General features: G+C 33.6%; 1 protein-coding gene across 1 annotated transcript; it reads right to left on the bottom strand.

The window, feature by feature from the left end:
• Positions 1–4744: 4744 nt before the first annotated feature.
• Positions 4745–14807, bottom strand: nts (neurotensin). The gene is made up of 4 exons (XM_017352078.3): positions 14508–14807; positions 13727–13788; positions 7663–7893; positions 4745–5159 (listed from the first exon to the last, which is right to left on the bottom strand). Exons 1-4 carry the CDS (start codon positions 14596–14598, stop codon positions 5016–5018), a joined length of 528 nt encoding a protein of 175 aa, XP_017207567.1. The 5' UTR covers positions 14599–14807; the 3' UTR covers positions 4745–5015.
• Between the last annotated feature and the right edge of the window lie 1993 nt (positions 14808–16800).

Raw genomic sequence — 16800 nt, 5'->3', positions numbered from 1 at the left:
TTAAAAGATCACAGTGCAGCACTAAAATATTGATTATATGTAATTTTAAGTATTTATTCTTTGCACTTATTCTTCAGTCCAATAGGATATATGCATTTATCAACAAAAGAGTTGTAATAATTTTAAATATAAAATTATTAAATGTATAATATTTGTACCACTTTTACTTATTAACACATTATTTTAATGTTGTTTTGTTTTGTTTAATATAACAAACAAGGGGGGATAAGAAGAAAAGGCCGCTGCTTTGCTCAAATATCAAACAGGCTGCAGCAGCACAACAACACAACCATCAAATAATCAGTGTTGTGTAAATACAGAGATATGCGCCTGTCCTCCTATCTGTATTGTCTGGGACCTTGTCGAAGGACACGGCTGTTTTTCCCTAGACTTCAGCGGCAGGCAATAAAGTGAGTGACAAACAAGACAAGCAGCCATATGCGATCAATGCCTGCAGAAATGTTAAAAAAAAAAAAAAAAAAAAAGCTCCAAACAGGATTGCACACATGAGCATCAATAAAAAAAATAAAACATTTCAAGTTCGGCTGAGAGTAATGCTTGTGATGTGCAGTCACTGGAAATATCCGGATAATATCCAGATATGACCTCAATCAACACCTCAGAGATGCTTTATACCGTTGCAGATTAGCTCAGTCAGGCTGAAGTTTTCTGACTGGTTTTATAGCTCATAACTAGAGCAGAGGTTAAAAAAAAAAAACACTTTTCCTGGAATCACATTTAGATTATACATACTGTGCTCAGCATATATAAGTGCGCCCTTCACAAATCTATCTTTTAAATTCATATTTTTAATAGTAATCTATACATTAAAATTTTATTTGAGCATATACATTAGATTAGTCAGTACTGAAGCAGAATCTGGAGCTTATCTAACAAAATACCTTACGATAACCATCCAAAAACTAGTACAGCCAAACTTATGTTAAAGAAAAATATTAAATTAAAATTTTTAATAAAGAGGAAAAATCAAAAGAAGAAAAAGTATATATTTTTTTAATTTGCTTAAATATGTATTTTCCTTCAATTTTTAAATATAGTTGGTGACAAAAATATTATTTTAATAAGTATATCTTTTTAATAAATCTGTTTTGTTTAAATGCACCAAAATTCATTGCCTATATTCACAGATAAAAAATATTAATTTTCAAAATGGGGTGTACTCAGTTATGCTGAGCACTGTACTGTGTGTGTGTACATACAGTTGAAGTCAGAATTTTTTGCCCCCCTGAATTATTAGCCCCCTGTTTATTTTTTCCCCCTATTTCTTTTTCACAAAGAAAATATTTTTAAAGACATTTCTAAACATAATAGTTTTAATAACTCATTTCTAATTGATTTGATATATTTTTATTCTAATTGACATATTGTTATTATAAATTATATTATTATAAGTGACATTTTGTATTTTCTTCCTGTATATATGTCATGTATTTTATTTTGTCAATATAAAAGTAAACGCAAAATGAAATAATTAAAATAATGAATAAAAGATGGAAGTAAAAGAAAACATACAAAAAATATAAAAATAATTGTTTATATTTTATTAATATTTACATTTGTTATAGCTGTATTATATACAGTGTTTGTTTACATGTTTTTCTTGTCTTTGTCTTATAAAACAGCACAGAAAATTAGCTTCAGATATTTTTTTTATTTCAACTATTGTGGTTGTTTATATGATTATATACATAAAATATGATTATAAATGGTTTATTTTAATTATAAATGATGATTTTATAAATGTTCTGTTTTCTTGTTTGAATGAAAAAAAGCATTTGTTTAATCAACTTATTATTTCTTGGATTTTCTATCACCATATAGTCCCTAAATACATAGATGTTGGGAAAGAGATTCAAATTAAAACCATATTCTCAAACTAAAGATGCACCATTGCTTACCAGCCTTTATAAACAATTTACTGATGGAAAAAAATATCAAATATAGAACAAGATCAGTAGTTTTAAGTATGATTTCTGAAGTGGATGATAAAATACCCTTTAATCACTTTTTAGGCATCTCATCTTGCTGCCTTTTTGAAGACTTGAACTGCAGGACTGCACTGCCATCTACTGGTGAAGAAGCTCTGATCACTTACTGCATGATCTGTAAAATACAAGCCCTTATTGCATTAAATTTTGTTAACATATCTAACATGCCATCTATAGTGAATTTGGGATTCGAATGGATCATTAATTAGTTCAGGGATCAGTATCTCTGCAGTATCCTATAAAGGCAAAAGGCCATGGAGAAATAATATATTTAGTCTATTTGAGTTGTTCAGCGCTTTTCAAAGCTAATTACTTAGCTGCATTAGTACTGTATTTTTAATTATCAGTGGCCAATTAGAGAAATGGAAACCAACAAGCTGTCTTTTTTCCCATTTCATTAATGTAAGTGATGTGCAATGTAGCTCACAGTTTGACAAATCATTGCTTTATTCATCAGAGAGATTCAGCTCTGTTACTGGTGAAATGTCCTTTTATTTTCTTAATGGAGAGTAATGGAATATATTTCCCTTTTATTTTCTTAATTGCTTTGACGTGTCAGCTGGAGTCCAGAGGAATGTTTTATATGACATTGTACTATTACAGAGCACTTTTTTGGACAGAATATATATCTTTGAAGGGCAGACTGGGCGTTCATCTTAATGATGCTGCAGTATTACAAATAGCAAATGAGAAATGGAAATGGCTTGTTATTGGTCAGTAAGTTTGTCACAATTATTGATTAATTACCTAATTTAGCTTATTTGATCTAATCACAGTTATTTTAGAAAACATAATTGTAGTTAATGTTTAATAGGTAATGTTTAATTCATGCTAATGATTATTATTTCTTAAAGCTTAGAGATTTTGATCTGTATTGACATGATAGCATCACACAGTTGCTTCAGATTTGTGGGCTACACATCCATGCAAATCTCCTGTTCCACCACATACCAATGGTGCTCTATTGGATTGGGATCTGGTGACTGTAAAGGCCATTTGAGTACAGTGAACTCATTGTCATGTTCAAGAAACCAGTCTGAGATGATTCCCGCTTTATGGCATGGCATATTATACTGCTGGAAGTAGCCATCAGAAGATGGGTACACTGTGGTCATAAAGGGATAGACATGGTCAGCAACAATACTCAGGCATACAAGGCAGAATAAATCAATGTTTATGTTGTTGATGCCAAATTCTTACCCTACCATCCGAATATTGCAGCAGAAATCGAGACTCATCAGACCAGGCAACGTTTTTTCCAATCTTCTGTTGTCCAATTTTGGTGAGTCTGTGTGAATTGTAGCCACTTTTTCTGTTCTTAGCTGACAGAAGTGGCACCCAGTGTGGTCTTCTGCTGCTGTAGCCCATCCGCCTCAAGGTTTACATGTTTTGCGTTCAGAGATGCTCTCCTGCATACCTCTGTTGTAACTCTGTTGTAGCTGTTTTATCAGCTCGAATCAGTCTGGCCATTTTCCTCTGACCTCTAGCATCAACAAGGCATTTGCGCCCACAGAACTGCCGCTCACTGGATATGTTTTCTTTTTCTGACCATTCTCTGTAAACCCTAGAGATGGTTGTACGTGAAAATCCCAGTAGATCAGCAGTTTTTGAAATACTTAGACCAGCCCGTCTGGCACCAACAACCATGTTCAAAGTCTTATAAATCACCTTTCTTCCCCATTCTAATGCTCGGTTTGAACTGCAGCAGATTGTCTTGAACATGTCTACATGCCTAAATGCATTGAGTTGCTGCCTTGTGATTGGCTGATTAGAAATTTGGGTTAACAAGCAGTTGGACAGATGTAACTCATAAAGTGGCTAGTGAGTGTTTGTATAATAACATACTGAAATCACGGTTCAGTAAGTACAGTACCTTGGTTTTGGAGTCACGGTTCAATACAGTTACGATACAACAAGAATAAGTGACAAATTTGCAGTGGTTGCTTTATCTGATTATTTTGAACAGGGAAAGTGATTTGTCATAATCAGCTTTAGAACTGAACAATAATGGAAAAATAAAATGTTAAAATTAGCAAACTGTGTAAATAATAAAAAAATAATAATAATAATTGTGTATCAAATTTAAGATTTAGTAATGTTAAGCTTGCTAACTAATGCTAACACTGTATCCATCCATAACAGCAGGTGCAGCGGACAACAACTGTTTAATATAATGTGTGCGTATAAAGGGACTTGTGCGCACACGATTAAACAGTATCTTATAGTTCCATTATTTGACTGTTACACTTGCGTCTTTCAAAATGTTTTTACCTTTCACCTGCAACTGTGCTCATTTCCACACTCACAGCATTTGACCAATCAGAAGAACTCTGAGGCGGGAGCTAAAAATAAAAGGAAAAAATAGTAATCTCGTTAATGTTGTCAGAAAATAATAAGAAGGTTGAAAATAGCATGGAGATTTGGGCTGTTTTAATTTAGAAATTTAAGGTAGCAACTTGTTTTTGTATGCTTCACAAAAACCATGATGTCACAGGTTTGTTAGTCAGCAACCAATCTGTGAGTCTCAATTAAAATAACCACACCAGTTGAGCTTCTGCACTCTCAAGGCATGTTTTTCGCAAAGTCAGTGACGTACTTAATGTCAGTGATAAAAAAGAACTATTCAAATATTTTTTATACATCGCACACCTCTGAAATCTTCTCTATCCAAAAATGTCCTTTGTGTCATATAAATCTTAATATTTACCATGAAATAATACAAGATGCACCTTGAGGAGTTTTAATAAGTATGATTTATTTCCATTAGAGAAAAAATAAATATACAATAAATAAATAAATATACTCTTGAAGTGACTGCTGTTTTATTTACAACATCTATCACATAATGAAGAACTTTGGAAATCACATAAATAAATAAATATATATAAACAAATAAATAAATAAAGATTTGGCTGAAACAGAACATAGAGTTGCTATATAATATTACGACAGTGAAAAAAGACACGTATTCACAAAATGTAAAAATGTCTTTCTGTCGGCGGATCTTCAGTAAATTACGCTTCTCTTGAGAATGTACGGCCGTCTGGATTTATTAGTGCGCAGTTGTCTTTTCAGTATATAGGGAGATTTCCTCTTCAGCGGACTGTCGCTGTTTTGCTCCAGCTCCAGATATTCCTGCTCGTCTTGAAGCTGAAATGAAAGACAGAATGTTTGGGCGTTTTCTCTCAATGTCACTCAGATTATTACAGCGCTGAAAATCACAGCTATTGGGTGGACAGTGCTGTCAATCATCTGTCATGGCCTGAATGACACTCAGTTCATCATGTGGCTCTTTCTAATGGTTTCTGCTTAGAGCTCCACAGAAGCGTGCTTGAATAACGTGTGCAGCTGATGGAGTCTACTGGGCAAACTGACAGAGACTGTGTTTTAAAGGTAATTTAGGGGAATTTTAATGATTTGTGAGTTGACCCATCAACTGTAGGTTCATAAAAATTCACTGTCACTTTCAAGCACAGCAATTCATATCAAATGTTTTTCTTTTCTTTTTTTTTTTGCAGTTTTGTTTGCAGTTGTTGCTTTTGTGGTGTTGAATTTAAAATAATTATATTACAATCAATCAAATGTTTGAGAAACATTTAACACATTTATGTAGATGTTGTTTCTATAATTTTTTTGTTATTCAGAATTAGTTTCATCTAAAAGATATAGGCATTTATAGATGTATTTTATTATTATTATTATTTATTTGCAAAAAACAAATCAGATGTCTTGTTTTTTGTGTATTGAAGAGTACAATTGCAAGGCACATAATTACTAAAACAGGAAGCTTTTTTGAAGTATTGAAGAGTGACTACAGTTGCAAAACCAATTTTTTAAAAGTTTAAAAGACACCATCAAGTGTTTTTTTTTTAACTTTAACAGTGTTGTTTGTGTTGAGCATCAGTTAGCTTTATTTGTTGTGAAAGTTGGATAATTTTGACCTTTTGTCAGCTAATTTTATCTTCCAGGTTTAAAATAATTTTGGGGGCGGGATCAAAATTGGTGATGTAGCGCGAATCTGCTAGTGGAGTGATGACGTGTCGGTTTCTGATTATTATTTATAGCGAAGTTTTCTTATGCTATGAGAAGACCCTGCTTCTTATTATTCATGGGAGCATGTGCTTTCCGAAGGCAAGGCAGACCTGCCAAGCTCTAAGACCCAATGGATGAGCCTGCGCGGGTCGTATGTGTTTGTTTCCATGATCCACAGGGTTTGTCTGGGCCGATACAGCAAAGCTGTTGGTTTGCAGCAAGCATTTTTGTTGAGAGAGCTGTACAAAAATTGAAGAATGGCGTACTTTGTAGTTTATCAGTTGAGTTTGTTATCATTCAGACTCATCACCTATATCTATCCTGCTGTGGTCATGTTTAAAATCCTCCAGATTACCGTCATGGTTAATGGTTAAAATAGATAAGGCAAGAGACCTGCTGCACTGCTATCTACTGCACCTGCATTCAGACCCAGGGATTGAGGAGGACAGAAGTCCTCCTCATTTATAGTGTTTATATAAATATAATTATCTTTATTATGGTATATCAAATTGTTTTATGTGTAAATATTAAATAAAATTACAAATAACAAATGCAGCAGGACATTAAATTACTTACTGTTTTTTTTTTCTTTGCATGTTAACTTTGTAAACTATAAAATCATGGGTCTCCTCGCGGTTTGTGTCTCATTTTGTGACCGTACTGACTGTTGTTTACTCCCCTCTTTCTCCCCTGCTGTGCCTAGCCCACTCCTCCCTCTGATCGCGGTGGTCCACGCCCATCTCGGGACATTTTTTAAAAAAATTCTAAAGTAGACTTGAACCAAAAGAGGGGGGTTTCATGGTCCTTTAAATGTGGTTTTATGTTTTTGCATATATAGAGTATAGAAAGACAGAGATTAAGTGTAGTTATAGTAATAATTTGCATGTGTGTGTTCACTTTAATCCTAAAAGTTACATTATTAACCTTTTTTTTTTTAGTTTTAGTACCTTTTGAATTTTTAAAAGTATTTTTTTATTAATTATTTTTTTATTTAATAAATTACTTCAAAAGAATGAAAATGAGAAACATCTCCTTGGCAACTAGCCAAAAATAAAATACATTGTTACATATTTTACAAATTGTATTTCCTATTAGTTAGTAGTTTGCACTTATTTTATATTATAACTATAAATAATAAATTTAGATTATAAATTATAATGCAATAATAATTAGTTAGTACTTTAATTTGCATTGAATAATTTTGACAAATGAAAGCTTATAAACCAGTGGTCTCAAACTCTGCATAGTTTAGTGCATAGTTTAGCTCCAACCACCTTCAACTCACACCTGCTTAATAGTCTGTAGTAGTCTTGAACACCTTGATTAGTTAAATCAGCTATGTTTGATATGGGTTGGAGAAAAAAAGTGCAGAGCTGCAGATTTAAAGCAAATGAGTTTGAGACATATGTTATAAACTGTTACTGATAAAATATTCCCTCCCTTAAAGTCTTTATTTTCATTCTGCTTGTATATATTCATCCGTTTTTAAGACCATGTCTTTTTTAAGTACAAAAAAACAACATGAAGTAAAGTATAAATCTACTCATACAGTACAAAAATAGTCTTCTACAGTATGTATCAGAACATGTCAGTTATTTACAGTCTCAAATAAATGTCTCACCTCTCTAGGTTGCAGGACCCTGCAGAGGTTCTGAATGTCATGCATTTCCTCCAGCATCTGAAGAAGAGTCCCCGAGACCCTCTGCTCATAGTCAGCGTGGACCTCAGTGTCCTCCGCCGCCTCCTCATTGGCCCAGGCTTCCAGCCACGAGTCACCGAGCCCGTTCACCATCCTGCACACGTCCTGCAGAGGAAGCTGCCACAGGGGGGCGATGTGCCTGCTCGCCTTTACCTGCACAGATGGCGAGAGAGAGAGAGAGAGAGAGAAAACAAAAACTTGAAAAAAAAGTTGACAAAAAAGTTGCCAAGTCCACTCAAAGAGGACATCTTTTTTTGTTAAGTTTCACTAAAAAGGAAAAGGGTTGCAGATTTTGGAGCTTAGTTAAAAAATATTTTTACCTGGTTGCTTGTTTAGAAGCAGCTTCGATTTTTGCTTGACACCATTAATAGCCATTCATTGTAATAATATACAGTTGAAGATTTTTTTTTCTTTTTAAAAATATTTCCCAAATTACGTTTAACAGAGCAAGTCATCATAGCAAAGATAAAATAAATCTTTTACTATAAATGAGTTATTAAAACTATTATATTTAGAAATGTGTTGGAAAAAAAATCTCTCCGTTAATCAGAAATTTGGGAAAAAAATAAACAGAAGGGCTAATAATTCAGGGGGGCTAATAATTCTGACTTCAACTGTAAGTGTCTAAAAGTCTTAACATCCCATTCCATGGCCCCTTTCTCTGTATCATTGGAAAAAGTCATGTTTAGTGTGCAGCCTGAAGCAAATAATACAACTATATCAAACTGAACGACTGTATATTCTTATTACCATCTGAAGGCTGTTGACGTTCGTTTACAGATCCTTGTTTTTATTATTAGACATAGCCTGCTGACATTTTAAAAGTATTCACATTTAAAACATAATATTTAATACAGGTATTTGAAGTCATACCTATTTATTAACTCTGTATTTTTCCCAGCAAACACACGACATAACAGTTACGTAACATATTGGTCATTTTTGGTAATTTCAAGACTTACCAACAGACAATGTAACCACAACGTCATATGGTTGTAATTCTATTATTATACCAATACCAAATCACAACGTTGTCAGAGCATCCCACTAACAAAATAACATCCCAGACAGGTATTCTATAAGCAATAGCTTGGCAATTTGATAATTTAGCGCCAACGTAACTGACGTAACATCTTTATATATATATATATATATATATATATATATATATATATATATATATATATATATATATATATATATATATATATATATTAGGGATGTAACGGTATTGTAAATACCGTCATACCGCAATATTATTTTTTTTCGATATTACCGAAGTCGCATGACTCGGTATAACTATAGGTCTTCTGAGAAAATTTGCTCAGGCGAATGAAGCGAACGGGATGTAGCGAAAACTACAATTGCCATCAGCCCATGCTTGACCATCATCCCTTGCGGTCTGTTGTCGCTACAGATCCAGTAATGCGGAAATGGAGTGTGCTGCTAGAAGCGGGGATGAAAAGAGCTGGAAAACTCTAAAGCAGGTCGCACACCAGAAGCGGCGCTCGGCGGCGCGCCGCGCAGCGCCACGCAGCGCCATGTATTTTAGAATTCTAAACATAGGTTTCTATCAGGATACACACACCGGCGCCGCAAGTCGGCGGCTGTCGGCGGCGCCCGGCGACGGCTCAGGACGCAGTTCATTTTTCAGCCGCGCCACAGAGCGCCATCTGATTAGTTTCATGTTAAATATCATTCGAATGTGCGCGTCTTACCTTAAACTGTCATGTACATCTGAAAACGGAAGCGGGGCTGCAGACATTCGCCTCTCTGATTGGGGCTTTTCCTGAATATTAAGTAGCCTAACACGCACAGTTCAATCCTGCATTATCTCCGTGTAAGTTCAGACTTCGCAAGTTTGATCAAGGCTGCAGTCTCTTCTTTTCAGTTTGATATGGAAAAGCAGATTATACCGAGGACACGGGTAAATCTTCAAAGGGAACAGTGTACTTTATAACTTCATTCACATCACCCTGGCTTCGTTGTTTCACTTTCTCAACAATAAAATGTAAACATGATTTAAGGAACTGCCTATTTTCATTTTAATATTAGCAACTTAGACAGCAGACATGTTGAGGCGTCGTGCTGCATAAGATGAGCGTCATTTTCACTGTGTGGATATTTATAACAAAACGGAGCCGATAAAAACACTGCCTCCTTTCAATTTCAGTGAAAATACGAAACACAGCCTCTCTTTTGCTGAGTATCAGTTTTAAGAATCGATAATGGCCATTTTAAAAGTATAACATACAATAAGTTTATACATTATAGGAAATAAAGGCAAGCGATCAGTCAATATACAGAATGTACGTGGTTACATTAATCATTAACTTATCTTTGCGCTCAGCCAAAACACGTTACCTGAGAACAAGTAATAGATTCCAATGCCCAAAGTCAGGGAATATGTCGTTAGATAAACACAACAAGATAAATGAAATATCCCGTTTAATAAATATAGTGAGATTAGATCCAGCGGGAGATGCTTGATGAGAAGTCCGACTAGCAGAGCTCTCATCTGGGTAGATGGGCTGAGTGTGATTAAATGTTGAATGTGATGAGTTTTCAACAATACTAAATTGAAACTTTATTTTTTTACATGGTTTAATAATTTTTTGTTATTAAAATTGAAGTTCCTGTTTAAAAGCTTACAGATAGATGGCTAATTTGTATGTCATTGACAATTTTGGCACTTTTTTGGAGTATTTTCATAAGTTTTGTTTTTTCCTGTAAATGATTCAATAAATACCGTACCGTGACATTCATACCGAGGTATTACCGTACCGTGAAATTCTGATACCGTTACATCCCTAATATATATATATATATATATATATATATATATATATATATATATATATATATATATATATATATATATATATATATATATATATATATATATATATATATATATATCTTTGCCATATATAGTATATGATGATGTCATTTTATGTTTAACTGCAACGTATTGATGACCAAAGTTTGGTTGTGGCAGTTATTTTGCTACATTGTAACTCTGCGACATTGCCAGACAAACACTTTCCATAACCTACTGTAGATTTATTTTTGTACAGCAGAGAATTAGATAATTGAGTTTATTGGTTCTGAGTAAATGTCCACAAATGTTGATGCCTCTGACTGAAGATGTGCCTACTTTTGAGTATGAGTCCATCTTTTAAAAAAAATTCTGCTTTTATGAAGCAAATGATGTCAAGTAATTCTTCAAATTGGTACACAACCCAGTAACATTGTGATTCCTAACTGGCAATGTCATAAACTTATATTGTAACATAACTGGGATTTTCACTTTCCAGTTGTCACAACGTAATTAGTTATGTCGTCACAACAAATCTTGTCACAACGAAACAAAATTTGTTGCATCTATGTAAAAATCTCATGTTTTGGCTAGCTGGGTTATATTTAAACATGTTTTGTTGTACTTTCTATTCCATCTACATATTTATAAACTACATTACAGCCTGCTAACGTAACACAAAAGATGATTGTCCAGATGTGAACAGACCTACAGTATGAAAGGGATGACCTTTTAATGAGGTCAATTTTTAATAAATATTTTTGTAATGTATCAAACATTACAGCCTGTAATTTATTTAATTTGATCATAAATAGTTGGCTACATTTTACCTCTTTTTACATCTCTCCTTGTTTTAGATGAGTGAACAAAGTGTGTCTCCTATTAAATTTATTTAGTTTTTGTTTAATAATAATAATAATAACTTCTCATTTTGCTTCTGAACTCACAGTGCATGGTTACACTTCAACAATTAATGATAATTCAAAATTGATAATAAATAAAGCTGATGATGATAAATAATCAAAAAGTTTTTGAAGGTTTAGTAGCATATTTGTGTTGCAAGAGTTGGCATCACTGCTGTATGGATATAAAGACTCAATCAAAATCTCAGCTTATAAAAATTCCAGCTGTCTCCAACCATTACTTTATTCTCAGTCTCCATCAAGCTTACGGGGTGCCAATACTGGATAAGCACATTTTGAGTTTTCTCTAGTGTCTTTATTGGCCTTCACAGGATGAAACTAACAAGATCAAGGCCTAGAGTGTTATCTGGAAATCTACTTTCAACCTGTTGGCTGTAACTTTGTATAAGCCTTATATTACACCAGTCTTAAATAACACAATCTCCTTTAGTTTGTGAGTCTGATATTGGAAAGAAAGTGTAAATAATCTCAGTGGTTTAAATACATCAAACTGAAAGATTTTGTTTTATTATTAAGGAAGGAGATTACAACCTGAGGGCCGTCCATGTTTTTACAGCCTGCTGACATTTTTAAAAGCATTAGCATAACACATAATATTTAATACAAGTGTTTAAAGTCATACCTATTTATTAACTCTGTATTTTCAATTGTATCTTCTTATATTTTAAAAATTACATGCTACTTTATAATCCATTTATACATTTAGCAATACACTAGACTGTATAAAATGTTGGGCTCCATACAATTGATTTGTGTTGAGACAGCATGAGAGAATTAAGTTAGTCTATTATTTTTTGACAAGTTTAAGTGGCTTAAACATGATTTAAAAAAACATAATTTGTTTCAACTTATTTTAATTAAGTAGTTTAAACAAACATCAAATGTTATTTTTTGGAGTATAATTTGGCATTTTCAAAATATTTACATTTTTATTAATGTATTGTTGTTGATTACTTCTATTGTCTTCATTTGTCACTTTTAATAGAAGCGAATAATTATTAAATGTTGATGTAAACACTCATTTATCTGAACTAAATGTTACAAATGCCAAAAATCATTTAAAGTTTAAAAGAAATATCTAATGTAAAATGTGATTCTCTTAAAAATGGATAACAGTCAGTGATGTGCTGACGATAGATAATGGATGTGTTAATGCGGTGCCGAATATTGTTCAGTGAATTAGGGCAGCTGAGCATCATTTCAGCAATGACACATCATTAGCTCCACCAGTAGAGCATGAAAGCTTTGTCCATTTTGCTTTTTAAGCACACAGCTCCTGATTTGCGGTCTGATTGGAAGCATTTCAATCAATATGTTACAAAAATGTGTAATTTTGTGACCAGTTGGCATTCATGATAAAAAAAAACAAATCAGCACAAGCGTAATTTTGCTACAATACCCAGATCCATTTGTTATTGTTGTCACAGCAAAATGTGATTTGATGATAGTGTTTTTAATCTGTTAGACAATGAAAAAATAGATAATTATGTTCTTGCTAGACACTCTTAAAAATAAAGGTTCCTTCTTTTTTGCATCCTTAGATGGGTGGATTCAGTCCACAAATGGTTATTAAAAAGATTTTCACCCAAAAAATGAAAATTCTGTCATCATATATTTAACTTATTCAAAACCTATTTGTGTTTCTTTCTTCTCTTTAAAACAAAGAAGATATTATGAAAAAATGCTGGTTGCTCATTGACGGCCATAGTATATTTTTTTCTACTATGGAAATCAATGGCTGCTAGCAATCAGCATTCTTCAACATATCTTATTTTATGTTCAACAGCAGACAGAAACTCATAAATGTTTAAAACCACATCATAGAGAGTAAATGATGAGGTCATTTTCATTTTTAGGTGAACTATCCCTTTAATAGTGGCAAATATTCTCTGTTGACTCTGAAAATCTTCTTCATACAATGATAAAAAAAATATATATTTGAAGGATTTTTGATTAAAAAGGATCTTTGAGGAACCAGAAAAGTTCTTCTAAGACATTACTGTGATAACCCAGTTCTTTATGACATCTATGTTTTAAAGAGAGCAGAAGTAATTCTTCTACTTGTTTGGTACTTGATAACATACTAAATTCACAAAACCAGAAAACCATGAAATAACCATGAGTTTGATTTAAAATTCAGCTGCCCTATACAGTCAAAGGGCATATCTATATTAAGGCCCCATATAAGGCCAGTATTGCCTCTGTCGGCTCTCACTCGACAGGTGTTTTAAAAGCAAGAATGTACCTTTGATGTGAGGAGACTTCTCAGAACCTCATCCTCTATTGCTCTTTTTCCCTGGTCTATATCTGAAGAGGGAGAAAACACACAACATTGAAGGATAGGAAATAAAACGGATGCTATTCTCATCTGCAGTTGTGGATCTGTTTTTATTTCAACCTAAATGTCAAGAAAACATTTTTCAGATTATTCATTTATTTTAGGATACAAAACTTTATGTTGTGAGGTTGTTAATAAGTGTTGAATTTACAAGAAAATTTTTTTTATTTCTTTGTAAATTTTCTTAATTATGACAGTTATTTGCTGTTTCTTTGTAATTTGTTACCTGTTGTCTTCATGTAGTAAATCTATACATTTTTAAATGTTTGTATTATCCTTTTTAAATTAAAGTGACGTATTTTTTCAAGAAACAACTGTGATTATGCCAATAAAAAGCAAAATTATTCTCCAGCAAATGCTGGCAAAATTAAAGAGGTCACATTTTAATTATAGTTTTTAAATTGAGTCCATCAGTTTTAGTTTTGTCTTTATGGATTTGGTAATACAATTATTGAAACACAATTGAAAAAACAACCAATGCATATTACTGGTGAAAATACTGATAAACACTGAGATAAAGAAGTTAGTTAGAAATTGAACAAGATAACAAAAATGTTTTAATCAATCACATTTAATCATCACAAAGTATATTTTCTTGTTAAATATCTGTCATTCTGAAGAATAATTCATCAGAGCTACTGTCAATGTAGTAAAATGAGTCAGTATAAAGTGATAATAGTCCACCTACCTGAACATAATCCATTACACAATAAAAAAAGGAGCAAAAAGGAGGTCAGCTGCATCTGCATGTTGTTTGTAGTCCCACAGTTTCTACACATTCAAGCTGGGCCTAAGTCCATAGGGTTAAAGGTCACAAAATAATATGAAAATGGATGGAAGAATAACAACGAGAGAAGTTGTATGAGAGTTGCAGAGATGGAGGGAGAAAACACAGCGTCCTGCACAAGTCGCAATGCTCCCTCTTGGATTCTCCTCCAACCTATTCGCCGTGTCTTCTCTTGTCTTATTCAGAAGTGAAGTGAGGAATGGCATTCTCCATTCCACCCGGTTTATAAGAGCCTGTATGATGTCAGAGGAGGCACACTATCGTTCCTACCCCTCCCGTATTCATCTCCATATCTCTCTCTCTCTCTCTCAATCCCTCCCTCCATGCAACCTCGTCCTGTGTCACAATGACATCAGCAAACACCTCAGAAAGCACTTTGGTTGTTGACGTCAAAACTTCCATAAATGCTCATTTAATGTTCCTCTTCATTTTCGGAAGGAGGGGTGAAGAAGTGAATTTGTGATTAGTTCTTGGAAGCGTGAGGATGACGAATAAAGTTGGAGAGGATGTCGGATGCCAGAACTCAATGATATTGTAAATACTTGAAGATTTATCAGTTTTAGCATGTGTTGATGGCCATTTGGTGTCAAACGTTCCATTGTTGTAGGTTGTTCATCATATCATGCTGAGATAAAAATTATTTGGGAGAATATATGACGTTAGACCTTGACGGTTTCTCTCAGTACAGTTTGTATTCCATTCAGATGCATGATAGCCAATGTCAAGGCTGAATTATTATGTTGTGATTCATTTTAATTTAAGATCAGAGGATGTTGTTACAGCTTGACTTCAATGCACTCAAAAAATACCTTAAAAATAATAAGTTAAAACAACATAATTCTTAAGGTTTTTGGGGGACAACTTAATTGTTTTATGTTCAATCCACGTAAATTTATACAGACTATGAAATTAACTTAATCAATTTGTATTGGGAAAACATGAAGGAATTGTTTGGGACCCATGTACAGTGTAGGTAAAAAAAACTATATGAAATATTACATGGCAACTGTATTTTATTTGCCATTAAATGTAAGTAAATCAAATATTAATGTGAGGAGGAGATGGTTGGAGAAAGTTGGCTAACAATGGTAATCTTTGATTTGGCCCTCCGTCCCATCTGAAAAGAGGGAGAAGGGAGGGCGAGTCGGTTTGGGTGAATACCTTTGACAGAGATTGTGATTTCAAATTTAACGTAACCGTTTGTTTGTTTGTTTGTTTTATTGCTGAGCAACAAAAAAGCCAACTGAAATTAAATGTTTCAATTAAATAAATCAGACTTTTTTAATTGAACTGTTGAATTGTATTCAACAATTAACTCCATTGTGTTATAAATGGGATTGTTTATGTTTATTTTTTTACGTTTTCTAGTTATTTTTAAATAATAGCAATTAAATTAGGAAATTACCCATGGCAAATCTAAAGTTGTAATACTTTAGATTTGCCATGGGTAATTTCCTAATTTAATTGCTATTATTTAAAAATAACTAGAAAACGTAAAAAACTAAACATAAACAATCCCATTTATAACCCAATGGAGTTTAGTGTATATTTATTTGGCAAAAGATTCAAAGTAAATCGGCACACTGCCACTTTACTTTACTTTACATTACTTTGAATCTTTTGCTACTTATGTTTGTTTTTTGATCATGCACCTGCCTTCAAGATTTTTCTGGATATGCGCACATTTCTGTTTTTTGTATATTTATTTGGCCCACAGCCCTCAATCAAGGTTTTTGGCACATTATAAGAAAAAACTTTGGGCACCCTTATGAAATAATAGAGAAATACTCTACATACGCTGTATATTATAATTAGGGGGATATATACATTTATTCATTCATTTTCTTAATCCGGGGTCGCCACAGCGGAATGAACTGCCAACTTATTCAGCAAGTTTTTATACAGCGGATGCCCTTCCAGCTGCAACCAATCTCTGGGAAACATCCACACACACACATTCACAAACACACTCATACACTACGGACAATTTAGCCTACCTAATTCACCTGTATACTCCTTGTCTTTGGACTGTGGGGAAACCGGAGCACCTGGAGGAAACCCACGCGAACGCACGGAGAACATGCAAACTCCACACAGAAACAGCAACTAAGCCGAGGCTCGAACCGCAGCGACCTTCTTGCTGTTAGGCGACAGCACTATACTGCGCCACTGCACGCACGCACGCACACACACA

Source organism: Danio rerio, chromosome 18 (assembly GCF_049306965.1).
Source record: "Danio rerio strain Tuebingen ecotype United States chromosome 18, GRCz12tu, whole genome shotgun sequence".
Lineage (NCBI taxonomy): Eukaryota > Metazoa > Chordata > Actinopteri > Cypriniformes > Danionidae > Danio > Danio rerio.
The sequence above is the reverse complement of the archived record's forward strand: the minus strand, read 5'-3'. Positions and strand labels throughout refer to the sequence as shown.